The 27114-nt window shown below is 60.2% G+C and overlaps 2 protein-coding genes across 8 annotated transcripts in view; one reads left to right on the forward strand and one right to left on the reverse strand.

The window, feature by feature from the left end:
• BRF1 (BRF1 general transcription factor IIIB subunit) overlaps nucleotides 1–25522 on the forward strand; it is a 70399-nt gene extending 44877 nt beyond the window's left edge. For 5 of the 7 annotated variants that reach the window (XM_082450824.1, XM_082450825.1, XM_082450823.1 and 2 more), the window contains 13 exons: nucleotides 8851–9000; nucleotides 10061–10154; nucleotides 11393–11519; nucleotides 11905–11944; nucleotides 12274–12366; nucleotides 16814–17083; nucleotides 18648–18709; nucleotides 19272–19353; nucleotides 19458–19513; nucleotides 19863–20119; nucleotides 23237–23288; nucleotides 23794–23965; nucleotides 24387–25522. In XM_082450824.1, coding sequence (XP_082306950.1) covers nucleotides 8851–9000; nucleotides 10061–10154; nucleotides 11393–11519; nucleotides 11905–11944; nucleotides 12274–12366; nucleotides 16814–17083; nucleotides 18648–18709; nucleotides 19272–19353; nucleotides 19458–19513; nucleotides 19863–20119; nucleotides 23237–23288; nucleotides 23794–23965; nucleotides 24387–24424 — 1493 coding nt within the window. In that variant the 3' untranslated portion in view covers nucleotides 24425–25522. Of the gene's footprint in view, nucleotides 1–3088; nucleotides 3359–8813; nucleotides 9001–10060; nucleotides 10155–11392; nucleotides 11520–11904; nucleotides 11945–12273; nucleotides 12367–16813; nucleotides 17084–18647; nucleotides 18710–19271; nucleotides 19354–19457; nucleotides 19514–19862; nucleotides 20120–23236; nucleotides 23289–23793; nucleotides 23966–24386 lie in introns of those variants that run through there. The other 2 variants (XM_082450828.1, XM_082450827.1) reach the window with 2 other exon arrangements.
• On the reverse strand, nucleotides 361–2925 carry BTBD6 (BTB domain containing 6). Its single transcript, XM_082450830.1, has 4 exons — nucleotides 2449–2925; nucleotides 2270–2360; nucleotides 2008–2126; nucleotides 361–1838 (listed from the first exon to the last, which is right to left on the reverse strand). The coding sequence occupies exons 1-4, from the start codon at nucleotides 2817–2819 to the stop codon at nucleotides 806–808; spliced, it is 1614 nt and encodes a 537-aa protein (XP_082306956.1). The 5' UTR covers nucleotides 2820–2925; the 3' UTR covers nucleotides 361–805.
• Nucleotides 25523–27114: the final 1592 nt, after the last annotated feature.

The raw sequence follows: 27114 nt of genomic DNA on the forward strand, positions 1-27114 counted from the left end.
GAGGACAGAGGCAGGAGGCTCAGCGAGCCTGCCTGACGCCACGGCACGCGCGTGCAGGCTGCTTGGGAGCCCGAGGCGGGAGTCCGCTCTCGGGGGCAGGAGCCCTGGGCCCGGCAGAGCACCCCCACGCCCCCACCCCGTCGAAATCAAACAGTAGGATTTTGAGCAGCTAGTGACACTCCAGGAAGTAGACACAACCTGACACCTGGCTTTTTCTAGAGCGGTCTGGCTGCAGCCCGGAGAGCAAGCCCTCCCAGATGGCGGAGGCCCGGGCTGCCGGCAGAGGGCAAACTCGGGGACGGGTGGGCCTCTTGGGAGTACCCGCTAAGCACTGTTAGGGCAATTTGAGACTCGCAGTCGTTTATCTACGTGCGGCTCTCATTTTGTTAAAACTTTATTATGAAAATCCACTTAAACAGGTGAACTACTTTAAGTGACTTTTCCCGTTTTGGATTTGAACTGAAGATCTTAAGCTTAGAACCACTTAGAATAGAATCCAAGAGGATGCGAGAGATGGCAAAGCCCTCAAAGCAGGCGGTGTGGGTGCCCCGTGGAGGGAATCTGGAGCCTGCCTTGTGCCCCCCAAATCTGCTCTCCACCTGGGACGTGCGCCCCAACGTACAAGAGATGCAGAGACCGAGGCTCTGGCTGTGCAGGAAAGTGTCTTGTGTCACAGCTTCAGGCTCCAGCCGACCACTTGCAGAGGAGGCACGCCGCGAGCGCAACCTTCGAGGTGGCGGGTCACGGGCTGCCTGTAGAGAAAGGGCCTGCCACTCGCCGTGCACCCCTGCCACCCCACAGCGCCTCAGGCGTAGAAGATGAGCTCGGGGATCTGGCCGCCCTGGACCCCGGTCCCGTTGGTGCTGTCGGAAGAGCACTGGAACTGGAAGGTCACCTTCCCGCACTGCACCTCGGTCATGCCCTCCTGCCCGAAGTAGCTGAGCTCGCTGCCATCCAGGACGGCGCTGGCGGTGTAGAAGGTGTCCTGCTCCACCTGCACGGGGTGTTCAAACCAGACTGAGAAGGTGCTGCTGGAGCCGTCGGAAACAAACGTGGTCAGGTTCTGCGCCAGGACCACCCCCAGCCGCTTGAGTTCAATCTTCACGCTGTACTCGGCTCTCCCGGAGCTAGAGCCGTACAAGCCCAGCCCCGCGATAAACACTCTCCTGTCCACGGCAAACTGGATGCTGTCGCAGCGCCCGCGGTAGCGCCACTGGTTGCTGCGGTAGGCGGAGGACTGGAAGCGGTGGCACGTCTGCGGGGCGAGGCCCTTCCTCTTGGTCAGGGGGAATTCGAGGAGGGGCTTGTTGGCCGCCGTGTACCACAGGAAGATGTTGTGGGTCTCCTCCAGCGTCAGGATGTCCGACTGGGCGGCGCCGTTGGCGAACTCCTCCAGGGTCATGGTTGGAATTCGGACCAGGTAGAGGGCTGGCCCCAAAACATGCCTCTTGTTGCGCGGGGTGACCGGCAGGCCCTGCCGCTTGCACTCTGCCTCGGCCCAGCTCAGGACTGCCTCGAAGACCACAGCCTCCTTGGTGTTGAGGGCCTCCCGCGTCACGATGATCTCCAGCGTCTGCCAGTCAATTTCACAGAAGCCTTCGGACCTCAGGGCCATCTCAGCCTGAGCATCGATGACCTCCCAGCAGCGCTGGGTCAGCTCGGGCTCCTCAAACAGCCGGCTCTGGGACAGCAGCACACAGGCGTTTTTGGCTTCCAGACTCGTCTCCAGGAAGTTGACACAGGCTTTTGCTAACGCGGGGACAATGTACTTCTTGGCGGCATACAGAGTGGCCAGCACCGTGTCAGCTTCCAGGTCAATCTCGTCACTGTACATGTACCTAGGCAGGACGGGGCCAAGTCACAAGCTGCGTGGGTCACGCCGCGCACCCAGGGCCTGGGACAGGAGCCCTCCGTCCCTGTGGACTTCAGGAAGCTGCAGGCAGCTGGCTGGCGGAACCAGGCAGCGAGGAACCGCCCCATCCTTGCACCCTGAGGAGGCAGACTTACTTCAACAAGATGAGAAAAGCTGTAGGTTCCACGTCAGGGATGTGGATTTCTGACTTGACTTCTGCCAGGTCCCCGTAAAACATGGCATAAAAGACAGAGCTACCCACGGCCAAGACATACTGCGGATGAGAGAGAGAGAGAGCTGCCCTGAGCCCTGGGCCCTCCCTGCCCCCAGCAGCTGCCACACCCGGGAAGAGGACCGTCCATACTCGGGAGGCGGCCGGTCGCCTTTGGGAGCTCAAAGGGCCGAGCCTCTACCAACCTTGTGGGCAGGCACCCTCCGGGCCGCGCCCGGGGGCCCCACGACGAAGTGCACGTCGGCCATGAGCTCGTTGTTGAACATCAGCGCGTTCCTGCAAAGGGCAGAGGCACAGGACACGGCTCGGGGCTCGCGTCGGCGCGGGGCGCGGGCAGGGGCGGGGGCGCAGGCCCCGGGCTCACCTCTCGCGCAGGGTCGGGTGGAAGGACTGCCAGTTGGGGCTCTCCAAGTTGTTGTTGTCGAGTGCGGGCGGCGCGGGCGCGGGCGGTGGCAGGGCGGGCAGCGGGGCGCTGGGCCGTCCCTTCCTGCCCGCGGCGGCGGCGGCGGCGTTGCTGTTGGCGATGTCCGTGGCGGTGGCGGCCGCGGCTGCGGCGCCGGCGGGCGCATAGAGCTCCGCGGCCATCTTCGCGGGCAGGGCGGCCTCCGCGCGCGGGGGCGGCGCGCCGTGCGCCCTCGCGCCGCGCCGGGGCCTCGGGGGCGGCTCTGCGAGCACCAGGAGCGCGGTGAGACACTGCGCCACCCGGCCGTGCAGGCAGGCCAGGGGCAGCAGCATGGGGCCGCGGCGGCCCTGCGCGCGGGGGGCCGGCCTGCCCGGGGCGGCGGGCGCTGCTCCCTCGCGCCGCCCCGCCCGCCGGCCAGAGCCTCCAGCCCGCCCGCACCGCCGCGGCGCCCGCGCGTCACGCCGCGGCGCGGCCCCGCCCCGCGCGGTCGACGTGCTCGCCTGCGGCTCCGCCCCCTGCCCGGCTGCGCCCCGCGCGGCGACGTGCTCGCCCAAGGCCCCGCCCCTTGTCCGGCCCCGCCCCGCCCCGCCCCGCCCCGCCCCGCGCGGGCGCTTGCTGGAATCCCGCAGCGGAGGTGTGGGAGGGACCGTGTGGGCGCGGGCCCGCGGCGGAGCGGCCGGCGGCGGCTTTGGTGGTTCTGGCGTGGTCCGATCTCTGCGCGGGACCCCGACATAGGGGCTGCCCCTCTTCGAGGCCCACTCTGCAGCCTGCGCGCCTGTGCTGTCCGGAGTCCACGGGGCTGTCAGGGGCGGAAGGGACGGGATGAACTCCCGGAGAGACGACCCCCCTGGGCGGCCGTCCTAACTAACAGGTGAGGTGCTGTCTCACAGAGGGTTTGAGTTCCTCACGGTCAGTGATGTGGAGCACCGCGTCAGGTGCTTGTTGGTCACCTCTGTGTCTCTGGAGAGAAGTCTCTTGTACTCCTTTGCCTCTTTTTGAATCGGGTTGGTTTTGTCATTGCTGAGATTTAGGCGTATTCTACATATTCTGGAGATTTATCCCTTACCAGATGCATGATTTGCAAGTACTTCCTCCCATTTTGTAGGTGGCATTTTTCACTCTGTTGACTGTTTCCTTTGCTGCACAGAGGGTTTTAAGTTTGGTATAGTCCCATTTGTCTGTTTTTGCTTTTGTTGCCTGTGCTTTTGGTGTCATATTCAAGAAGTCATTGCACATTCCAATGTCATGCTCTTCCCCTACGTTTTCTTGTAGGAGTTTTACAGTTTCATGTTCTACGGTTAGGTCTTTAATTCATTTGGAGTTGATTTTTGTATATGATGTGTGAGATAAGGGTCCATCTTTTTTCTCTTGTATGTGAGTGTCCAGTTTTCCAGCACCATCTGTTGAAGACATTACCCTGTCCCAATTGTGTAGTCTTGGCACCCTTATCAGAGATCATGTGACCATGCATGTGTGAGTTTGTTTCTGAGCTCTCTATTCTGTTCCATTGGTCTATATATGTCTTTGTACTAGCACCATAGTGTTTTTGGTTTTATCTTCTAAAATTCTTTTCCTGGTGAAAGTAATTTATTTATATATTTACTTTTCTTTATTACTCCTTTTTTCCCGTATTAATATTTTTTCCTAAGATGGAGGTTTTTAACCTTTTTTTTAATGTTTCATTTGGCTTTAGAATATTTCCATTTCCCCTTTTTTAGCCCTCTTTGCAACACTAATATAATTTTTTTTAATTAACTTTTTTTGAAGTATAGTTATTTACAACATCGTGTTCATTTCAGGTGTACAGTGCTGTGATTTAATTATACATAGATACATATGTATATACATATATATGTATACTTTTTCAGATTCTTTTCCCTTATAGGTAATTACAAAATATTGAGCATAGTTCCCTGTGCTTTACAGTAGGTCCTTACTGGTTATGTATTTTATATATAACGGTGTATATGTGTTAATCCCCACCTCCTAATTTATCCATCCCCCCCCCTTCCCCTTTGGTAACCATAAGTTTTCTATGGCTGTGAGTCTTTCTGTTTTGTAAATAAGTTTGTACATCTTTAATATTCCACATATAAACAATATCATATGATATTTGTTTTTCTCTGGTTTACTTCATTTAGTATGATAATCTCTACGTCCAACCATGTTGCTGCAAGTGGCATTATTTCCTTCTTTTTAAAAAAATTTTTGGCTGCGTTGGGTCTTCATTGCTGCGCACGGGCTTTCTCTAGCTGCGGGAGAAGGGGCTTCTCATTGCGGTGGCTTCTCTTGTTGCGGAGCACGGGCTCTAGGCGCGTGGGCTTCAGTAGTTGCATCACGCGAGCTCAGTAGTGGTGGCTCGCGGGCTCTAGAGCGCAGGCTCAGTAGTTGTGGCGCACGGGCTTAGTTGCTCTGTGGCATGTGGGATCTTCCCAGACCAGAGATCAAACCCATGTCCCCTGCATTGGCAGGTGGATTCTTTTTTTTTTTTTTTTTTATAAGCAGTTTACTTATATGTGTGTGTTTTTTTTTTTAATTAATTAATTAATTTATTTATTTTTGGCTGTGTTGGGTCTTCGTTTCTGTGCGAGGGCTTTCTCTAGTTGTGGCAAGCGGGGGCCACTCTTCATCGCGGTGCGCGGGCCTCTCACTGTTGTGGCCTCTCTTGTCGCGGAGCACAGGCTCCAGACGCACAGGCTCAGTAGTTGTGGCTCACGGGTCCAGTTGCTCCGCGGCATGTGGGATCTTCCCAGACCAGGGCTCGAACCCGTGTCCCCTGCATTGGCAGGCAGATTCTCAACCACTGTGCCACCAGGGAAGCCCCTGGCAGGTGGATTCTTAACCACTGTGCCACCAGGGAAGTCCCTCCTTTTTTATGGCTGAGTAATATTCCATTGTATACGTGTAGCACATCTTCTTCATCCACTCCTCTCTCAATGGACATCTTGTCTACTGTGAATAGTGCTGCTGTGAACGTCGAGGTGCATGTATCTTTTCCTGATATATGCACAGGATTGTGATTGCTGGGTCATATGGTAACTCCATTTTTAGTTTTTTAAGGAACCTCCATACTGTTCTCCATAGTGGCTGTACCAATTTACATTCCCACCAACAGGGTAGGAGGGTTCCCTTTTCTCTACACCCTCTCCAGCATTTATTGTTCGTAAATTTTTTTTTGTTGATGGCCATTCTGACTGTTATGAGGTGGTACCTCGTTGGAGTTTTTTCATTTCTGTAATAATTAGTGATGTTGAGCAGTTTCTCATGTGCCAGTTGGCCATCTGTATGTCGTCTTTGTAGAAATGTCTATTTAAGTCTTCTTTTTTGCCTGTTTTAAATATTTCACTTTGTTAGTTTTTTATTTAACTACTTAGTTCATTATTTTGTCCTTACCTAAGCACTTAAGTCTATTAAGTTACCTAGAAAATTGTTCTTTAGTTTCCTAATAGTTTGTCTGGAGGTGAGGGGGCTGTGTACCCTTGTCTTGCTAATTTTTAGTTTTCTTGCCCTTGAGGTCAAAGGGCACATCCTGTGATATTTCTGTTCTCTGGGATGTAGGGAGGGTTTCTTTGTTCTTTAATACACGGTCAATTTTCATAACTGTTCCACAGACTTTGGAAAAGAATGATTACTTTTTATAAGGTATTGACTTTAAAACATATTTGTTAAATTGAGCCTATGGTGATGGCATCCAGTTCCCCATTTGGTCTTTTTTTCCCCCAAGCCAGTCTGTCAAATTTGAGGGAATTGTGTTAAAAATCTCATATCATTGTGGTTATGTTAAAATCTCATATCAAGTGTGGAAATTTGTTTGCAACACTTTTTGCTTTATTTAATGCTTTCTCCTTCCCCGTGCGTCTACAGATTTGTGACTGTTCTGGCTTCTTTAAGATTATCTTGTCCTTTCCATCCTAAGAAACATCTGTCTGTGTCCCTTTCAGGGGTCCCTTGCCCTGAGTCCCGTGTTGCTGCTCCCTTCACGGCTGCCCTTTTCCTCCTGGTGACCTGCTTCGTGGGGCCCAGCAGAGCCTTTGGAGCTTCACCTTTTTGCATTATTTTTAAGTGTCTCTTGTAAACACCATATCCTGGTTTTAGCGCTTTGGTGCAAGCTGATTAGGGAATTTAACTTAACGTTGTGTGACCTATACTTGTGGTTTGTTATTTTCTCCTAGTTTTTTTTTTTTTCTTCTCCCTACTTTAAATGCCCCAGTCCATTCCACACCGATCGCAGACTGCTGGCATGTTTGCCTTGAAATTTTTACCAGTACCACAGTTTTCTATTTCAAGAACTAATCAGCGTCAAAGTCCCACCCAAATCAGGATGAGATCTTTTAATGTGCTTTTAACTTAATCCCCAGTTCTGATGGGTTTTGTTTTATTGTAAATAATTAGAAATCTTAGCAATTATATTTTTAAAATATGTTTTCTCCCAATAATATCTTTTTAAGCAACCAAATAACCCCCCCAAACCCCAAACCAACCCAAAACAAAACACCCACAGTGGAAGTAGGTGTAGCTCCAGACTGCCTAGGCTCAAATGACACTGCCCCATCTTGGGCACCTTGTCGTCTCTGAAAGAGGGGGTTAAGTGGTAGTAGCTGCCTGTTGTCAACCTAAAACAGCCAGTTACCTTACCAGCAACATGAGTTTACTCGGGAGAGGCAGGGGAATTGTATTTCGGGACCCACAAGCTATGGCAAACCACAGGCAAGTCCTGCAACAAAGGAGAGGAGCCTTACTTTATGGGGGGGGGGGCGGGGGGAGGAAGTTGGGCGGGGCTGCTTTGAAGGTTTTCCAGTCTCCATTGGAGGAAAGTGAGAGTTGAGGGTGGTGGCGGTTTCTCATTGGCTGGGCTGTTGCTGGGCCGGGAGAAAATCTTCCTTCCTCTTCCTATGGCAGCGCACCAGCTTCTGCCCGCCCAGAGGCGCAAAGCAAGCTGGGAAGGAGGGTCTGGTGTGAGAGCGCCCCCTTCAGGGCGTCCCGCCTTCGTTGTACGCGAGGTTGTCCCTTATTAATTTCCACACTGTGTTGGCTGGGCTGAGCTGGGTGGCTGTTAGGGTCCGGCTGGCATAAGGCAACCAAGAGGCACTGCTCCCTACGCCACCACAGCCTCCTTGGTCAGTGCAGGGGAGTGTCCGCCTGAATCCATGTGGTCCCTGGGCGACCCAGCCTGCTTCAGGGGCGGCTGCCAATCTCTGTGGCCTCAGAAACCTTCCCTGGGTCCTTTATGTGAGCCAAGGCTGGCAGGGGTGGAAGAGGTGCTCGTAGGATCTATGGGGCTTCCAGGGGCCAGAGCTCAGTCATGAATGCCCTGTAGATGTAGGGAGGCCAGGAGAAGTGGGCAGGCTGGGGCCCAGAAGGTCGGTGCTGGCTGTTGGTAGACAGCTGGGGTCTCTGACACGCCTGCTTGCGCTGCTGTTGGAGGTGTCAGAGATGAGCTGACCAGTCCCCTTCCCTCCTGTGCCTCCTAGGGTCTTCCCGATCTGCCCTTCATCCTCCTCCGTCTGCCTGTACACACCTGCTTCCGGGCCAGCCCGTCCCCTCCTGGAACCCCCTCCTCGGGCCTCCGCCCCGGCCCCCTGAGCACAGCCTTCCTGGATGATCTTGTCCAAAGGAGGTCTCGCCCCGCTATTCTCTGTCTTAGGGCTCTGCAGGGTTCCTTCAGTTGCCTATGGCAATCCAGACGCTTAGCTGAATTGAGTAAATTACTTGGTTGTTTTTGCCCGCGAAGCGTCTAGCCCAAAGCCGCGTGAGGGAGTGCTGGTAAGGAGGGAGAGGGTGTGTGTGCAGGCGGCTCCGGTCCCTCCTGAGCCGGGCTGACGCTCCCTTAGTGAGAGAGGCGTTCATCTGAAGAGGTGCACACGCCCGTAGACAGGAGGGCAGACGATGGAAGCTGGCATTACACAAGAGTAAGTGCAGAAAATAAGTACGTAAAAACTTGGCTGACTCACAGCAGTCCATGGAATGCCAAATGAAGCAACGGGGTTTTGTGCATGCGTCTGCAGGAGCGTGTGCGATGCATACGCAGGCTTGGGGCCCCCACGTCCCGTGGCAGGGCACGCACGTCCTGCCCACCGGCTCCACTCTGGGTGCAGCAGCCGCCCGGCCGCAGTGTCTGCAGCTGCTCCGGGAGGCTGCGTGTCCAGGAGGGGGGCTCGTGTCGGAGGAAAGGGGCCCTGGGGAGCCTGTGCGGTGGAAGGACGGGTGAGGGTGGCCCGAGGGGGGGCGCGGGGGAGCACTTGTCGCACCAGGTGGGTTTCCGTGTGCTGCCAGATGTGGAGTGCACGCCCCGCAGGGCCTCCTGGCACTGCACACTCCTGTTCCAGGGCGCGTACGGCTGGCTGAGGTGCGTGTCTTCCGCAGACCCCTGCCTGTACATCCCGCGCTTCGCCCACCTGCTGGAGTTCGGTGACAAGAACCACGAGGTGTCCATGACGGCCCTGAGGCTCCTGCAGAGGATGAAGAGGGACTGGATGCACACGGGCCGGCGCCCTTCGGGCCTCTGTGGGGCAGGTGAGGCGGCCTTGGAGTCCCGCTGGCTGGGTCCCGCTGCCAGCGTGCGGGTGCCTTGTGTCCCGGCCCTTCAGCAGGCCGAGCCGGTAGGTGCTGGGTTGCCTCCAGAGCTGCCTGCTGGCCTCCCTGGCCCAGTCCGAACCCAGCCCTCAGGGACTTCCGCCTGCTGCCTCTTGACCTCACCTCTGTCTTGGAGGACAGGCAGGACCCTCAGAGGCCAAGGGGACTGACGAGCTTCCTGGCCTTGACCCCAGGCTTGAATGTTGAGGTGCAGCCGTGCTGAGTCATTGCTGCAGAGGGCACCCCGGGCTGTCGGGCTAGCGCCCCGTTCCCCAAACGACAGTTGTCTCGTCTCCCCTCCAGGTGGCAGCAGCCCACAGACGGCCCTCCTGCTCTGTTCCTGACACTCCCTGGACCTGGAGCCCCTCCCCAGGAGGGCCGTTACCCTTCCTCTTAGCCTCTTACCCTGCCCCACAAGGTCGAGTCCCCTCCTTTCCAGAGCGCTCAGCAACCAGCAGGATCAGTGCTTCCTGAGATGCATTTTCCATCTCCAAGCCTGACTCCTGAGTTTGCAGTCCAGCATCTGGGCCTCTCCCAGGATCCAGCCAGTTGTGGTCGCAGCACAGCACACCTGGGCCCACTCCCTCTCTCCCCGATTCCTGGCTTGTCCATCCCCAGCCAGCGTTTCCTATACAGGTCACCTCAGAGTTCACTCATTTGCTTTGAGAGGTTACACAAAGTTCTCAGAAAGTGTATTTTAATTTTTCTTGCGTTTAAAGAAGGAATGTGTGATGCAGTACTTCTTACGTTTTTAAAAATTACTGTATAATTGCCTGCAAAGCGGTTTGCGGATCTCAGGTGTTCTGACAGTCGTGCAGACCGTGCAGCACCGCCCGCAGGAAGGTGAGGAGGGCGGTGTCGCCCCGGGGCTCCCAGAGCACCCTCTGGCGCTCTCTCCAGCTGGTCGCACTGTGGGGTCATCAGCCCTCTGCCCACAGGATCGCTCCTGGGTTTGGCAGGAGCATCCTGTTTCTGAATTCCCCATTGTATTCCTTCCCAGCACTTCTGGTTGCAGCCAGGATGCACGATTTCCGGAGGACCGTCAAAGAGGTCATCAGCGTGGTCAAGGTGTGCGAATCCACGCTGCGCAAGAGGTGGGTCGCTCTTATCGCAGCCGGGGGCTTGGCCAGGCTTCCCTGCACAGCCTCTCAGTCCGTCCAAGCGGTGGCCCCTCTCTTCCACCCTGTGTTGAGGTGGACAGTGGTTTGTAAAGTCACTCTGACTCAGGTCAGGAAACAGGTACCGAGAGTGACCTTGTCTGTCTCCTGGCTGGTGCAGCCTGAGTGACCGGTCTCCCTGGGGGAAGCCAGGCTCAAGCAGAGGGCCACTGTGTCCCTGTAACGGAGTGGTCAGGCGAGCCCCTGCTTTGGATACTGTGTTCACAGGGTCGTTGCGGCAGCTCCAGCAGGAGCTCCACGTAGACTGTGACGAGAGAGTCACCAGCCCAGAGTCGCTGGCACAGCCGTCAGCGCAGGGTATTTACCCTGAGTCTGGAGCTCTTGATGGCTGTCTTTCTACTGAGATCATATCCTATGGCAGTTTTCAAAGGCAGAGGGAAATTTATTTTGCTTATTTGAACTCTGGTTCTCTTTAAAAATTTTTCTGTTGAACATTTTAAATATGGTATAAAATGTAGGAAATGGACAAGAATTAATTATGGCTGGGCACACTGCACTACAGGAGCCCTGCCTGCCTGGGACTGGTGGCTCGGCCTCCTTCCTTCTGGGGCCTTCTTGAGTCTACCTGGGGGAGCAATGAGAGTGCCGTGCCTTTTTCTCCCAGGGGCCCAAGCTATCGGCAGGATAGAGTAGGGGCTGAGAGGCTGCCGGACAGCCCCCGGGCCTGTGCTCACAGCTGTGTGTGGCAGGGTGCTGGGCCTGGGAACCAGCACCCCTGAGGGACTGTTTTGTAAACGGAGTGCTGTTTTTTTAAAAATTTATTTTATTTATTTTTTGGCTGTGTTGGATCTTTGCTGCACGCGGGCTTTCTTTAGTTGCAGCGAGCGGGGGCTACTCTTCGTTGCAGTGCGCGGGCTTCTCGTCGCGGTGGCTTCTCTTGTTGCAGAGCGCAGACTCTAGGTGTGCAGGCTTCAGTAGTTGTGGCACACAGGCTCAGTAGTTGTGGCTCGCGGGCTCTAGAGCGCAGGCTCAGTGGTTGTGGCATATGGGCTTAGTGGCTCCGCGACATGTGGGATCTTCCCGGACCAGGGCTTGAACCCTTGTCCCCTGCATTGGCAGGCGGATTCCCAACCCCTTTGCCAGCAGGGAAGCCCTGGGTGCTGGTTTGAGCGCTGTTCTCGGGCACCAGGTTCCCGTTCAAACGTCTGTTTCAGGCTCACAGAGTTTGAAGATACCCCCACCAGTCAGCTGACCGTGGACGAGTTCATGAAGGTCGACCTGGAGGAGGAGTGCGACCCCCCGTCCTACACAGCTGGGCAGAGGAAGCTGCGGATGAAGCAGGTGGGCCACCCGCACACCGGGCCTGGCTGCCCCACCCGTTTCCTGCTCTTGCTTCACAACAGTGGCGTAGCTGCGAAGACTGAAGCGGGGGCGGGGTGCTGAGCCCGGGCGGGGCCGGGGTGGGCCACACGGAGCACGGTCCCTCCTGGGCCCCGAGCCATCTCGTCTGCTGTTGGGGTCTCCCTAGACCCCCCTCAGTGCATCCCGTACAGTTTCTGGGGCAAGCTGCCTCCCTGAGGGCCCTGGTGCTCATGTCTCTGGGGGCTTGAAGCCCGAGTCCCTCTCGTCAGGCTGGGGACCTGCGCTGGGGTCGAGAGGCCGCCGGGTGCTGGCAGGCACTGCTCTCGCTCCTTTCGCTAAACGCATTCGTCCTCTTCCTTTTCAGCTGGAACAAGTCCTGTCAAAGCAGCTGGAGGAAGTGGAAGGTAACCAGCCTATCTTAACGTACGGGTGCTTCAGGTCCCTACAGGAACGGATTGTGTGCTTGCTTTTTTTTTTTAAACATTTTATTTATTTAGTTAGTTAGTTTGTTTGTTTCCGCCGGGTCTTAGTTGCGGTACACGGGCTCCTTAGTTGCGGCTCACGGGCTCCTTAGTTGCGGCATGTGAACTCTTAGTTGCGGCACGCGTGTGGGATCTAGTTCCCCGACCAGGGATGAACCCAGGCCCCCTGCACTGGGAGCGCAGAGTCTTAGCCACTGGACCACCAGGGAAGTCCCCTGTGCTTACTTTTTGCTGTTAATTTATTGCTTCAGGTGAAATATCCAGCTACCAGGACGCAATTGAGATTGAACTAGAAAACAGCCGGCCAAAGGCAAAGGGGGCCCTTGCCAGCCTGACAAAAGATGGTGAGTCCAGCCACGTCTCCTCACCTGCTGGCTCAGTTCACCCGTGTCCGGCACTTGCCCCGCCGCCGAGCTTCGCTGCCCCTCCTGCTGCCCCCACCGTGGCCGTGCATCCTGCCTCTTGGCTCCACCCCTGCCCCAGGCCTCTGCGCACCGAGCTGGGCATCCGCTGCTCCCAGGACACCCCGAGCCACCCTGTGTCCCCAGCAGCTCCGGGGCGGCCGAGTCTTCCAGACCAGTCTCCTGCCCCCGCTGCCCTCAGGCTACTCACTCACTGGCAGATGCTGCCTGTGGGAAAGAGCTCGCCCTGCTCCCGCGGCCGCGGCCCACACAGCCCTCCCCGCTGCCGCCTCTCCCCACGTCCCATCGCAGCTCGTGCGCAACCCCGTTTCTGGTTTGGGGCCTCGCGAAGCTGCCGTGAGCCCCCTCGGACAGCTCTCTTTGTGCGTGTGTGGTTTTCATTTCTCCCACGTTGCCTCCCTTGCCGTGCTCCGGGGACACCCCGGCTGGTTCGGGGCGCCCCCTCCGCTCACGCTCTGCGGGTCGGCGGCCGGCGCCCTCCCACCCCCTCTCTGGCTCACAGGACAGGGTCGGGTGCTGAGTAAGCGTTGGTTCCGTCAGTCATCCAGTCTGGAAGGCGAGCACCTGCTCACCGCCTCTTCCCTGGGGCTTTGTAGCTGCCCCTCGCTCACTTCCTCGTCCCACCTTCAGAGTCATCCTGGCCGCCGCCCGCCCCAGCGCAGCTCTCCGCTCGGTCCATCACCTGGAGCAGGTTGGCGCCGTCCTCCCCCCGAGAGCGAGAGCGGGGTGTCTCCCTCCCGGGGGTTTTCTTCTGAGTCTGAGGCCTTGCCTCAGGTGCTTTGGGTCCCAGCTGCACTGCCTTCTCTGTTGCTGCCATAAGTGGCATCTTCAACTGCTGTGTTTGTGGAAGATACTGATTTCTAGGTGGTACTTTTGTGCTCTTGTATGTTAGGGATTCTTTTACTGCTTTGAGTACTTCTCAGTTCATCATCGGATTATTCAGGTAATTGGTGAGTTAGGTCGTCTACAAATAGTGGTATTTTACTGCCCTTCACGATTTTTAGGCCCCTACTTTCTTGCTCTTGCCTAGTCCATTGCTTGACCCTTAAAGACCATGCTGAGTCTTGGCTGTGACAATGGGCATGTCATCCGGCTTCCCCACAAGGCCTCTGTGCTGCCCGGGACACACGGTACAGGCTTTGGGCTGAAATACCACGTTGTCCTGTAAAGGAAACACCCACCGCCGTTTTCACTGAGCCGTCCAATCTCAGCCGTCAGGGAGTGTTTCTGATGTCTGCAGGGTCTGCGGAGAGAACACAGGGTTTTCTTGGGTCAATGAATGTGATCCATCATTTCCACAGTGTCCCATGGTTCTGGGAAGGCCTTGCCTGGCCAGACGGTGAACCTCTCTGTTCTTAGGCTGCCACGGCGTCCCATCCAGGCACAGATTTGAACAAACTTGTATCTAACAATACTTTTGACTTTATTGTTTCTCTGGTCGTTTTCATTTTTATCCTTTCTTATTCTGCATAGTTTGTTTCTGTGTTTTTTTGGTTTTTTTTAACCTAGCTAGGTTGTTGATTTCCCGTTCAGCCAGCTCTCGCACTGATTTATGAACCCTGCTGCCTTCCTGTACACTGTTGCTGATTTCCGCTTCCCTCTGCTCTGTCCTCCTCGCAGCTTCTCTCCTTGTTTTAAACTGAGGTCACTGCCTGGCTGGTTTCCTGTGACACACGCAGGGCAGGGCCCGAGTGTCGTTTGAGCTGCGATCCGCTGTCCTGGTATCAGACGATTTGCGCTGCTCACGGTCTCAGATTATATTTGTCTTTGGTGCTAAGAGTCAAGTGAGGGAGTTAAGAGTTGGGGCGGGGGCTTTTGTTTTCTGATTTTGTTGTTAACCTCATTTACTGCGTTGTGACCGAGTGTGTTGCTGGCGCTGTCCCTCCCTTGTGCCATCAACTCTTGTGGCCACAGGCCCGCTGGTTGGAGACGCCAGTGGTGCTTGGGAGGAGGCCCCCTCTGCTCCCATCCAGCTGGGCTGGGCTCTGTGTCTGTCGGGGCATCTCACTGGTCACGTCGTCAGCTTTGAGGTCCTCTTGCAGACAGAAGTGGCCGCCGTGTTCCAGCTGAGGCTGGCTTGTTTTTGGTGCCTGGCGCCCTCCACGGCCTGGGGGCATGCCTGGTGGTCTCTGCTCTGCCTGCCCCGCCTGTTCCGTCCGTGTCCTCCTCTTCTAGGCAGCAGAGAATTGAGCTCTGCTTTCTGATCCAGCCTGAGAGCTTTTTCTCTTTCAACAGTGGAAGTGAGCTCTTTTATGTCGCTTATGTGCCTTTCTGCTTGGTGTTTTCTGGACCTTGGGAAGGTCTGGGTTTTGTCCCAGTGGTTTCCTTCACGTGGTTTCTTCAGTCCTCCGTTTCTCGGGCAGCACCTGTTTGCACCTGCCCAGCAGTGGGGCGGACACGGGCTCGCTCTCCTGCCCCCGCCCGGCTGTCAGCGGCCGCTGTCACGCTTACCAGGCGCTGTGGAGGGGCCGCTCGTCTCCTGCTCCAGTTCCAGCTTTTCACACGCTTCCCTTCTGGGGAGACCGTCGGGGACGTGTCCTCTTCCACGCCCCTGCCGTTTGGTTATCTGGACCATTTCCACGTTTCATCCGTTGTGTCAAGAATGAAGGGACGGGCCCGGCCCGCCTTGGCCTTGGGTCGCTCCTCGGATCCATTGCCTCCTCGTGAACCAGCCCCTGAGCCTCCCAGCCCCGGCAAGGAAGCCGCAGCTCCCGCGTCCCCTCCTCTGCGGCGAGGACGGAGGCTGGGCTGGAGGAGGGCTGGAGGAGGACGCGGGCCACGGACGCAGGTACGATCCTTCCCTCCGGAGGACGTGTCTCATGCGTGCAGGGCACTGGGCCCCGGGACCCCACGGCGGACAGAGTGGACCGACCGATGTCCTCCCTCTGCTGGCCCTCCTGCGGGATGTCCGGTGACACACACGGTAATGGCGTGGGCTTCCAAGCAAGGGGCCGAGAGGGCGTGAGGGAGCTGTGCGCGTGGTCGGGGGTGTGTATTCCAGGCCCAGGGCCCGGCGAGTGCCCACCCCGGTGTGCAGCTGCCTCCTGTTGCTGGAAATTAGTCGTGTTGTTTACGTACGTGGGATCGTGTAGTGTGTATCCTGTTTCTCCTCTGGCTTTTTCACTCGGTGTAGTTGTTCTGAGCCGTCCGTCGCTAGATCAGCCCTCTTTGTGGAGTAGTGGTGCCCGAGTGCACCCAGTCCGAGGTGGAAGGACCCTGGGATTATTTCCAGTCTTGGACCGTTGCACGTAACCCGCTGTGAACATTCGTGTAACTGTTTTTGTTTTTTTAATTAATTTATTTATTTATTTATTTATTTTTGGGTGCGTTGCGCCTTCGTTGCTGCACGCAGGCTTTCTCTAGTTGCAGCGAGCGGGGGCTACTCTTTGTTGCGGTGCATGGGCTTCTCTTGCTGCTTAACATGGGCTCTAGGTGCGCGGGCTCAGTAGTTGTGGCTCGCGGGCTCTAGAGCAGAGGCTCAGTAGTTGTGGCCCACGGGCTTCGTTGCTCCACAGCATGTGGGATCTTCCCGGACCAGGGCTTGAACCCGTGTCCCCTGCATTGGCAGGCGGATTCTTAACCACTGTGCCACTGGGAAAGTCCATCATGTAACTGTCTTTATTTCCTTTTCCCTTGGGTAAATGCTGAGGAGTGGAATCGCTGGGTCAGGGGGAGACGTGTTTAAGTCTTTAAGAAAGCATCTGACTGTTTTCCAACGTGGTGGCACCGGAAGTGTGGCGTCCATCCCTCCGTGCCCCTCGCACTGGTGTGGCTGTGCGAGGGGGCGGGGCATGCAGGCTTGCAGGTCCGTCGTGACAGCATGACGCGTGCCTGTTTATCACCCACGTCGCCACTGCTGGAGTCTCTGGTCAAACCTTTCGCCCATTTTTTATTGGGTTGTGTGTTTTCAGAGTTGTTTACACATTCTAGAGACAAGTGCTTTGTCAGATGTGTGATTTGCAGGTAAGTCTGCAGCTTGTTTTTTTGTCTTAACAGTGTCTTTCAAAGGTAGAGTTCTCAATTTTGATGAAATCCGACTTATCAGTGCTTTATTGATTCTGCTTTCAGCGTCATGTATAAGAAGTTCCGGTTTAATTCACAGTCACCTATCTTCCCATTGTTTCTCTGAAACGTTTACAGTTTTAGCTGTTAGGTTCACATCTGATCCATTTTGAGTTAATCTTTGCGTCACGTGTGAGGTGTGGGCTGAGGCCCGTTCACGGGCGGGTGGGTGTTGGGCGCCCTTGGGACAAGGCACATCTTTTGGAATAAGTGCCTTTTGCAGCTGGGCGGAAACGCTCCTCTTCACCAAGCGGGCTCTCTGGCTTCCTGCCTGGGTAACAGGTGGTGCGTGAAATTGTGTCCCTAGGCTCCGTTGAGGACACCACGTCCAGCTTGTTTGGTGAGGAGGACGCCGAGGATGAAGAGCTGGAGGCCGCGGCCAGCCACCTGAACAAGGACTTCTACCAGGAGCTCCTTGGGGGAGGCATTCCTGGCAGCTCGGAGGCGGCAGGAGGCCCTGAGGGAGGCGGCAGGCCCCCCGCCCTGGAGTCCCTGCTCGGCCCTCTGCCCACCGCGGCCAGTCTGGGCATCTCGGACTCCATCCGAGAGTGCATCTCCTCGCAGAGCCGGGACCCCAGTGAGCGCCCAGGGGCTGGGGGAGCAGGGGGGGTGGAGAGACGGCGGGGGGCTCCTCCGGGCAGGTGGGCTGGGGTTTCCAGGCCTGGGTTGTCCCCCCCCCCGCCTGTGGGAGTTGGAGGTGCTGCTTCTGAGGGGCCTCCGAGAAGGGTGGGCTTGGGAGGGGCCCTGCCAGCTCCGCTGCAGGCTGTGTGAGCAATCAGTGACCCCAGCTGTGCTGACGCCCGAATGCCGCAGGGCTTGTCAGCATCTCCGGGACCCTCCTCCGCTGACCAGAGCCCTCGGTTTGGTCGGGCTGTGGCTGGAGGCTCCTTCCTGCCCCTGTGCAACTCAGGAGGCCTCAGTGCAGAGGCCACATGCTACAGAGGGGCCACAGGGACAGACTGGCATCCCCTGCCCGCGCCTCTGCATCTAACCTGGTGGGAAAGTGTCGGCCAAAGGCGGCATCTCCACTGGTCGGACGGATGTCACTTGCTGGGCTCCAGTGCCTGCAGTGCCGGGGCGCCTGCGCAGGGGCCCAGCTGCTCCTCCCTCGGGGGGGCCTGGCGTGCAGGCAGCTCCAGGAGGGTGGCGGGTTTGGTCTTGTCGCAGTTTCACCGTAAGGTGGGCCCTGCCTCCTCTGGGTGCCAGGGGCTTGGCCTCTGTGTGCAAGGAGCCTCTGTGAGAGGGACGCTGCTCAGATGTTCCTCCCGTGCCCTGTGGCTGGGCGTGGCGATGGGCGGTCGTGCGCCTACTGTGGTGGCGTTGGTGGTCTAGAGGGGAGAGGGATGTGACACAGACCCAGCCCATCAGTTAGGTACAGGTGGGTTGTACCCCAAAGGGGCTGCCGTATGAGTGGAACCCGGAGCAGGTCCCACAGCTCACTGAGCAGAGGGCATGTGCAAAGGCCCTGAGGCAGCTGGGGGCACTGCGACCTGGACAGAAAGAGGCCAAGCTGGCTGGAGCTGAGAGAGCAAGGGGAGCGAGGCTGACCGCAGAGGGGCGTGGGGGTGTGTCTGAGCGCCCAGCCTCCGCCGCGGAGCGGCAACGTGACAGGAGAGCATCCCCGACAGCCTGCTGGCAGGAGAGCATTCCCAGTTCCCGTCGGGCTGGAACCAACAGGACAGGGCAGAGAACCGTTGGATGACGAGCGGCGGCCCACAGGAGGGGCGGCCCACAGGAGGGCCGGCCCCGGTTTCTGGGCCGTGCAGGTTGTGCTGTTGACCAGCTGGGGCAGGAGGGTGGTGGCCGATGGGTTTTGGGGGTGTCCTGAGCGTGGTCACGGAAGGCTGCCTGAGGCCCCCTCTCCTGGGCCTGTTGATCTGAAAAGCTTTCTGTACAGGAGAGCGTGAGGTCTGGGAGGTCTTCCAAGTTAGCATCCTGCTGCTTCCACTCGGCGCTGGGATGTAAGCCTTGCCCCCTGTGCCCTGCACTCGCAGGGATGGGGCCGGGACTGGCTGGCGGCCGGGAGGAAGCGGCTGCTAGAAGCCCTTGGCCGCACCCCCGAGTCCTGAGATGGCCCAGGTGATGTATGCGCTCGTTTAACTGGACGTTGACCCTAAATGCCAGGCTGTGCTTCCCTCTAGAAGATGCTTCCGGGGACGGTGAGCTAGACCTCAGCGGCATCGATGACCTCGAGATCGACAGAGTAAGCGCCGTGAGCTCTCAGTGGCCTTCCCGGGGGTGCTGGTTGGGGTCCGTGGAGTGCCAGGCTGCGCCCCATTGGGAAGCTCCTGTGGGCTGGGGGCACAGCTCCATATCCCCCTGGGCCTGCCGTTGTTCAGACGGGCTCTTAGCAGTTTGTCCAGCAATGCTTGTTCTCTGGCAGGCGGGAAGCCTTTCCCCTGATTTGTCATCAATCACTTTGTGCCTGAGGCCACCTGCGTGTTCTTAAGTTGGCGTCTTGAGCCCTCACCTCAGTTCCTTCTCCGGGACCCACGTCCCTGCGCTCTGGCTGGCCTGGCTCCCGTGCCCCGGGGGACCACAAACTGCCAGGAGTGGGGGGGCGTTTGCTGCGGGGTTGGTTCATGGATGCGGCCCTCAGGCCGGCCTGGAAAGGCTGGAGGACACCAGGGTGTTAGCCGGCTCTCCACACACGTTCCCTCTTGGGTCGGAGGCCTGCTTCCTGACCCGCGTGTTTGAAGGGGCGCACGTTGGCAGAGCTGAGCTCTGGGCGTGCCCTCTGATGGTGACGCTGCGCTCTGCCCCAGTACATCCTGAACGAGGCCGAAGCCCGCGTGAAGGCCGAGCTGTGGATGCGGGAGAATGCCGAGTACCTGCGGGAGCAGAGGGGTGAGTGCCCGCCCAGGCGCCCTGGAACGCGGGCCTCGCAGACCCCCACCCGCCCAGGTGCCCCGGGGCGCCAGCCTTGCTGACCCCGCTCCTTGACCTTTCAGAGAAAGAAGCGAGAATCGCGAAGGAGAGGGAGCTCGGCATCTACAAGGAGCACAAGGTAGGGCGCCGCCTCTTCCTCAGGGACCTGAGAGCTCCCGGCCGCCCACCCTGCGCTGTGCTGGCCTCCCACTGGCAGATGCCCGGCCAGCCCCCGCCCCCGCCCTGTGACCTGGGGAAGCCCGCTTGGGGCCCAGCCCGGCCGGGGCTCTGCACGGTGGGCTGTAGGCAGATTGCAGCTGCCCAGTGGCTCCTCCAGCACTGGACTGCCCTGTGCCCCACTCTCCAGGGAGAGTAAGACTCCCCAGCCGACCCTGATTGCTTGAGCCCCGCTCCCACGTCCTGAGTGGCACCTGGCAGGTTCATAGGACCAAGACCTACAGGAAGCGTAATGTTGTGTTTCCATCGAGCCCAAGAAGTCTTGCAAGCGACGGGAGCCGATCCAGGCTAGCACGGCCGGGGAGGCCATCGAGAAGATGCTGGAGCAGAAGAAGATCTCCAGCAAGATCAACTACAGCGTGCTCCGGGACCTCGACAGCAAGGGCGGGGGCGGCCCACACAAGGAGGACGCCCGGCCTCAGGAGAGGGCTGGAGCCAGGAAGCTGTCTCGGCGGAAAACGCCAGCCAGCAGGAGCGGGGCTGATCCCGTGGCCAGCGTGGGGAAAAGGTACCGTGCCAGGCGGGCTGGGTGTCGGGCAGGCGCAGGGCTGCGGGGCGTTCCCCACCTGTGTGCTGGGAACCAGTGTCGGTGTCCAGCGTGGCCCCCGCTGCCCTGGCCAGGAGCTGAGCAGGGCTTCAGCCCTGGAAGGGGTCCTGCGGCATCGGGGTCTGTTCTGTTTGAAGAGACTTGTGGGCCGGGCCCATTCTCCACCCCAGGGGTCCGTTCTCCCGGGAGGGCCCCCCCCCATGCTCTGCGCACTGCCTGCCCGTCCCCCATCCCCCTGCTCTCTCCGCCGAGGGAGAGCAAACCACTGATGGGGCAAGTGGGATAGGGTGGGGAAGACACCAGCGCGACCACAGGGCCCTCCTGATGGCGGCTGGTGGGGCCAGGTCCAGGCAGCTTTGCAGTGCCCCCCGCCCCAGGCCGAGAGCCCCTGCCGCGGCCGAGGCTGGTCGGTGTGCCCGCAGCCTGGCCCCCGGCTGTGCTCGCGGGGGGATTCCAGAGGGGAGGGCCCTCTGGGGCTGCACTCCCACCACCTGACCCCCTCTTCTCTGGCGCTACCGTTTTCTTGTCCTGACTCATCTGAGAAGTTAAAGATGTTCTGATTTGCATTTCTGTTCTCTAAAGTGGGAGTAATCATTTTTCGCAGTTTTTGCGACACTTCTGTAATTTGGTGACCCCGCTCCCTTGTTCCTCGAGACCCCACGCCCCCAAGTCCCCAAGCGCCCAGTACAGCCTGTCAGTGTCCGGACAGCTGGTCCTGGTCCTGTTGGGTGTCCCCGTGCTCCCTTCTGATGACAGGCACAAGAGCGGGCACTGCGGGAGGCCCGCCCGCCGCTCTCCTGGAGCCTGGGAAGCGCCCCGCCCGGACACGGTGTGGTCGCTGCCTGTGCTCCCGGGTCGTGGCAGGCAGCCTCGTCCTTTGGCGAGGGGGCGCCTCACCCCCAAGCTCGGCATCCCCTGCTCCCATCACCGTGCACGGGGGTGACGGGGGCTGCTTTCCCAGAGCTCAGGTTCAGCCTGTGTTTGTCAGTGCAAAGTGCTGTGGCCGAGCCCCGTCGCACGGTCCGGCTGTCCCCTCGTGGACGTGGTGTTCGCCGTCCGTCTGTGAGCATTTTGGCGGCTGGCGCCCGCGGTGCATTTCCAGAAGCGGTGGGGCAGCGGCCCCGTGGGGCAGCCACGGGCCCTCCAGGCCACCGGCTGGGCGGGGCCGCGGGCGGAGGGGAGGAGCGTGTGCCCAGGTGCCCGCAGACCCCCCGAGAGGCCCAGCCAGTCACCGGCTGCCGGGCGCGCTTCGAGAGGAGGGCCTGAGACCCAGACCCGCCTCCTGCCGGCCCTCACGTCAGGAGCCGTTCTCACCCCGTCCGCTGACGGCGCGCTCCCCCGGCCGGGCTGGCCTCAGTCGGTAGGGAGCGCGCCACCGGCTCCCGCCTCCTGGGTTCTGGGGACTCTGGACTTCTCTGCTGGGCCTCGGGTTGTTGCAGCTGTGGCTCCAAGCTCACGCCTCCCCAGGTGACAGGTGGGGACCCGGAGAGCCATCCGTGTGGGAGGGGCTTCCTCCGAGCTTGGGCACAGCCTTGCGTGAGCCGCCGCCTTGTCCCCTCCAGGCTGCAGCCCCAGACCATGTAGAGCGAGGGCTTCCTGTGAGACCCCGGAGCCACTGCTGCCGAGGCCCTCACGGGGCGGGCTGCCCAGACCTGGCCTGACAGGCCAGACCCCCGCTGTCAGGTGTCCGCTGTCGGAGGCTGTTACGGGATCCATTCCCCGTGTGCCCAGCATTCATTGGCACGTCACAGCAGGGCTGGGCCAGATAGCCAGGAGGGCCCAGGGTAGCGGACTGTGCGGGGCTGGGGCCGCCGTGGGTGCAGCTTGATCGCCTGCGCCCCCTCCCTGCCCCCGCACATCTTCCTTCAAGCCATGCCCTGGAGGGAAGCGGCTGCAGTGTGGGCTCTGCCCCTGCCCTGGCCACCCTGCACAGGTCTGGTGGGGGGCTCCCTGGGTCTGGATGGCTCCCGCGGCCAGGGCTGGGAGGAGGACCTGCCTCATCTCCCGTGGGAGTCCCGCCGTCGCCCTTGGGCAGGTCAGCAGCATCCGGGGAGCCTTGGTGTGCGCCCCCAGCCCCTTGCAGTGGTTTTGTGTAGAAAGCGCCTTGCGTTTTGTGTTTGGAGGGTCCGAGGGAGGAAGAACAAGCCCATTGGAAGGGGTGCTGTTAGCAGAAGTGGGTGCCCGGTGCCTTGGGCCTGGTGGGGTGGAGCGGGCAACCAAGGCTCTCAGGCTGGGAGGGGAGGGGAGGGGAGGGGAGGGGAGGGGAGGGGGGGGGAGGGGCGGGCTTGGGTCTTAGAACGTGCCTCTCGCCCTCCTCCTCTTCCAGCACAGGGAAACTCAGGAGGGACCAGTGGGAGGACTGAACGGGTCTCCCACAGCAGCTGCTGCCCACGGCCTCCACACGCTCTCCTGGAAGTATGGGGGGTGGCAGGGGGCAGATAGCCCAGGACCGCTTCAGAAAACAGCTGACCTGGGGGGCCTGGAGTGCCTGGTGGCAGGGCAGTGTGATTCCAGTTTTTATCCTTCATCAAGTATTGATCAATACATGGGGGTTCTGTCCAGAGGGACCTTCTGTCTCCCTGCAGAGTGGCTTCAATGAAATTTGAATTTGCTGCCAACATTTAAAAAGAAGCTTTCATACAAAAATCCAGACTTCCGGCTGCTTCTGGCTCCCTGCGCCCCCATCCCCAGCACCCTGGCCCTGCCCTGCCTGTGGGTGCAGTGCTCACCCAGGCCCCGGGGGAAGAATCTTGCCTGCGCCATGTCTGTGGGGTAGACGTGAAGAGGCTCAGCCCCCTGCCCAGCCGGTGGGGTCGGGGGAAGGACAGTGCAGGGGTGGGGGCGGGGCGGGCTGCCGGGCCTGGGTGGAGGAGGTGACAGGGCAGCGCTCAGGGCCCAGGCGCAGCCACTGGGCGGACAAGACCCAGTCAGGGTGGTGCCACGGGAGCCTCAGTACACCGTCGTCCTTTACATCTGGCCAGATGCCGCCGTCAGAGAACGGGCCTTCCAGCGGGGCCCGTGTCCTCGTGGCCGATGGTGCAGCCTGGGCTGAGGCCACCGTGCTGTGCTCTCTTCCAGGTTGAGGCCGATGGTGTCGACGCAGCCAGCTAAGAAGGTGGCCGTGGGAGAGGTGCGTTGTGTGGACATAGCCGGGGGACAGGGATCCTTGGGAAACAGCAGACGCCCGGCACCGTGTCTGTGAGCGCCTGTCAGGGAGGGAGTGCCAGCAGCCCAGCCCAGCCCAGCCAGAGGGAGGCCCAGGGGCGGCCCGGGGCCTGAAAGCCTGAGCCCACCAGTGTGTGCCAGCCCACAGCCATCGCGACCCTCCGTGTGGGAAGCCAGGCCCAGGTCCCAGGGTCCAGCGCAGTCAGCGGCCTCCCTCTTCCCTTGTCTTGGGGTTCAGGGGTCTTCCCTTCTTATTGTTGGGGTCCTGGTCGGGCCTAGGAAACAGAAGGGAGAAGCAGGGAGGCAGGGCCCCTGAGGGGTCCCAGGGCAGCTGCAGGGGCAGGCGCGGGGGATCGGGGTGTCCTCGCTGACCACTCTTGAAGGGTGGGGCGTATCCCCCCGCCCCAGAGAGCACTCCCCCGCGGTGGCCTGGGAGCCACGCTCTGTCCCCAGCCCACCCCTCCCGGCAGGCCTTGCTCCCGAGCCCCCCCTCCCTGGGCGCCGAGCCCGTCAGGCCCACGGCGGTCGTGGTGGAGAGTGGGCCTGTGTCGTACCACCCAGAGGAGGACGCGGACGAGGAGGAGCCCGATGAGGAGGACGGGGAGCCCTGTGTCAGCGCCCTGCAGATGATGGGCGGCGACGGTGAGACGATGGGCGGCAGCTCCGCAAGCGGGTGGGGCGGGCCGGGGGCTTCCGGGGAAAGGGGCACAAACCCCTGACTGCACCTTGGAAGGGAATTTGAACTGGCGTCTTACGATTGGCCGTATTGGCTTTGAGGCCAGGGCTGCTAGAAGGAGCTGGCCGGGACCCGCTTGCTGTGCAGACTGGGGGCTCTGGGCTGCCCGTCCAGCAGGAGAAAGGTTCCCACCCCCGCACTGCTCACACGGGCGCTTGCCCCCGGGACCTGCAGAGATGAAGGGACCGACGCGGCGGTCCCCGTCAGTGGTGGTGGGGCCCGTGCAGCCTGGCCTGGGGCGCCGCTCACGGGGTGGGCGGTGGCGGGTGCAGCGTGCTTGACCACGCAGCGCCCCCTCAGTGTCCGTGACTCTTTTGTGCTTTGCAGATTACGGCTGTGACGGTGACGACGACGATGGCTACTGAGGCGTGACCTTGCTGCCGGCAGTGTCCTGCTGGTGGACCCCCCGGCATCTCCTGAGGGGTCAGATGGGGCCTCTGGGGCCAGCCCACAGGCGTGAGCGCCGAGACTTGGTGACAAGATGGGTGCCGGCCCGCCTGCCCCGCCGCCCTCATCCACAGCCACACGTGGCCTCTGTGGCACTTGCTGTTTGTTGCGACCATGTTTTGAGCGACGTAAGGAGTGTTTCTGCCCAGCAAGGGGGGCCGGACCAGCTTCTGCATCTGGTCAGAGGTGGGTCTCACGGCCCAAGAGCCCTTGCAGGCGGCAATGTCATGTCCCACGGAAGGAAACTAAGGCACAGGGAGCCCCGGCCGCTTGTCCAAGTGCGTGGAGGGCTGGGCGGGCTCCAGGACCCTCCTCTGCCTGTGTGGAGCTGGGTTCCCCGCGCCCCTCACCTTCTTGCCACGTCTGAGAAGCACTTTGTGTCCCGCTGGTCCAGAATTGATCGTGTATCTCCAGCCGAAGTCCCCAGCCAGGCCCTCGCGCCTCCCTGCCACTGCCTGGGCCCTGGGGACCCCACAGATCTGCACCCAAGAGCCCAGAGGCCGCTTGGCCAGCCGGCACCACTCAGCAGACATGTGCACAGCCAGCCGGCTAGCCTGCGCGGCCGGCCTGGGTGAGAGAGCTACAGGTGCTTCGTGCCTGAGCTGCGATCGGGCTCACCGTCCACCGAGGCGTGGCCGGCAGAGGGGCCTCGAGCTTGGCAGCCCTGCTCCGGATGGTTCCTGCCACCCAGAACCCCCCGGGCCAGGCCTCCTCATTGGAAGGCCCAGAGACCACTCTCGGTCTGGCTTGGGCACCGCTGTCCGGGAGGTGTCCTCGGGGGAAGGGCAGATGCTTCTGCCCCACCCAGGGCCCAGCCCCCCCGCCCCTGGGGTGGGCAGACCCCTCCCAGAGTGCACCCTCCCGGAGTGCACCAGAGATCGCAGGGGGTGGATTTTGAGGCCATTGGCTGTGCCCCTCGGCCTGTACCATGCAGCCAGCCTGGACTCCAGGGCTTCTGGAAGGCTGGAGTGGAGGGTTGGCTTGGTGAAACAGAAAGATCGTTCCTTAAGCAGAAAGCCACTGAGTCTGTGGTCTACAATTCCCTGTCTGCTCCCTGGAGGAGTGCGGCTGAGGCAGGGGTACCTGTCCTCCAAGCTCCATGCTCCTGGCCTTGACTGATGGGGAACCATCAGTGACATGTCCACCCTCACTGGAAGTCCCTGTGCCACTCTTCCCAGCTGTGGGCCGTCCTGGCCCTGGGCCCCTCTTGGGGCTAGGAGAGCTTGCTTGGCTGCAGGGGCTCTTAGAGGAGCCTCATGGGCTGGGGGCGCATCGCACTGCGCAGGGAGCAGGTGGTGGGCCGGCCCAGAGGCGACCGGGGAGGGGGGTGCTTGGGGAACCTCCCGGCAGGGCTGAGCTGGCGGCTGGGGAGGGCGGAGGGGTGCGCGCTGGCTGTGTCTGTGCGGGGCTGGCTCTCCAGACGGAGCTGTGGCTGGATGGTTCCCCTGGGAGGCTGGGCAAGAAGGGGGTCCGGGGGAGGCATGGGAGGCTGGGTGGGAGGGGCCGGTGCTGCCCAGCCTCGTAAGGTGAGGCCAGGGTGAGGCTCGGGTCTGCGAGTGGGTGTCCGCGTACAGAGGAGAGGCTGCTGAGGCCGGGAGTGGAGGCGGGCAGGAGGTGGAGGAGGTTTGAGGGGCGAGCCGAGGCCCAGAGTTGAAGTGAGGCTGCTTCCCCAGCTGGGCCTCCTCCACCCCCGGGGACGGGAGGCTGCGAGGCAGGGCGCTGCTGGAAGGGGAGGTCTGGGGGCACGTGGTGGTGACCGGGTGTGGCGTCTGGTTGGAGGAGTCAAGCCCCAGGGTGGCTGGGGGTGCCCCTGGGCCACGGCCCACGCCCTGCGGGCAGGCCACCACTGCCACGTGCTGGCCCAAGGGGGACGTGCAGGCCCGTGTGCACCTGCGTCGCACATCTGCATGCCATCCTCCCACCCCAAAGAACGACCTGTTCGTCTGACCCCAGGATCGAGGGAGGGGAGGCCAGGAGACAGGGCCCCGGAACTCACACTGCCTGGCATCTGCCTGAAGCCGGGGCCTTCCAGCCGCTGGCCCAGAGCCCTCTCCCAGGTGCAGGCCTCCACACCTGCAGGTACGCACCTGTGCGCACAGACATACACGTACAGCTCGTACACATCTGCGCCCATCCGTGAACATGCGCATCTGTGCACACATTTATCCATTCGTGCCTCTGGACCACCCTTCAGGGTGCTGGGTGCTGGGCTCTGACAGGACCCAGATCCACACCCCAGTGGTGGCCGAGCTCAGGTGCCCATGGGCCTGATGGTGCCTCTCGCTGCAGGGCATGTGTGACAGGGCTGCCCACTCCCCGGAGAGGACGTGGCATCTGCTGGTCACCCAGCCCACACCGTGCCCATTCCTGCCCCTCTCTGAGCCACAGACTTGGGACCACAGGTAACCTTCCTGGCAGGGCTGGGTGGGCCCCGGTGACGTGCCACTCACTGCCTCAGGCTCCTCCAAGAATGGGGGGCAGGCCTGAGGGCCCGGCCCCCACTTCCCCCCCGCCAGGGCCCTCGGGAATGGGCCACATCCTGAGCCAGCCTGCTCTGTGCTGCTCTAGCTGGAGGCTTAGCACCTTGGTCCCAGGTGCCCGGAGCCGG

The sequence above is a fragment of the Balaenoptera physalus genome (genome assembly GCF_965194825.1).
Source record: "Balaenoptera physalus genome assembly, chromosome: 2".
Lineage (NCBI taxonomy): Eukaryota > Metazoa > Chordata > Mammalia > Artiodactyla > Balaenopteridae > Balaenoptera > Balaenoptera physalus.

What these genes read in the sequence shown, in the direction of transcription:
- BTBD6 (XM_082450830.1), bottom strand. Translation starts at nt 2,819, where the DNA reads ATGCTGCTGCCCCTGGCCTGCCTGCACGGCCGGGTGGCGCAGTGTCTC. An exon ending in GGAGGGTGCCTGCCCACAAG is followed by an intron (nt 2,127 to 2,269) that starts GTTGGTAGAGGC and finishes TCTCATCCGCAG; the next exon opens with TATGTCTTGGCCGTGGGTAG. An exon ending in GCTTTTCTCATCTTGTTGAA is followed by an intron (nt 1,839 to 2,007) that starts GTAAGTCTGCCT and finishes CGTCCTGCCTAG; the next exon opens with GTACATGTACAGTGACGAGA.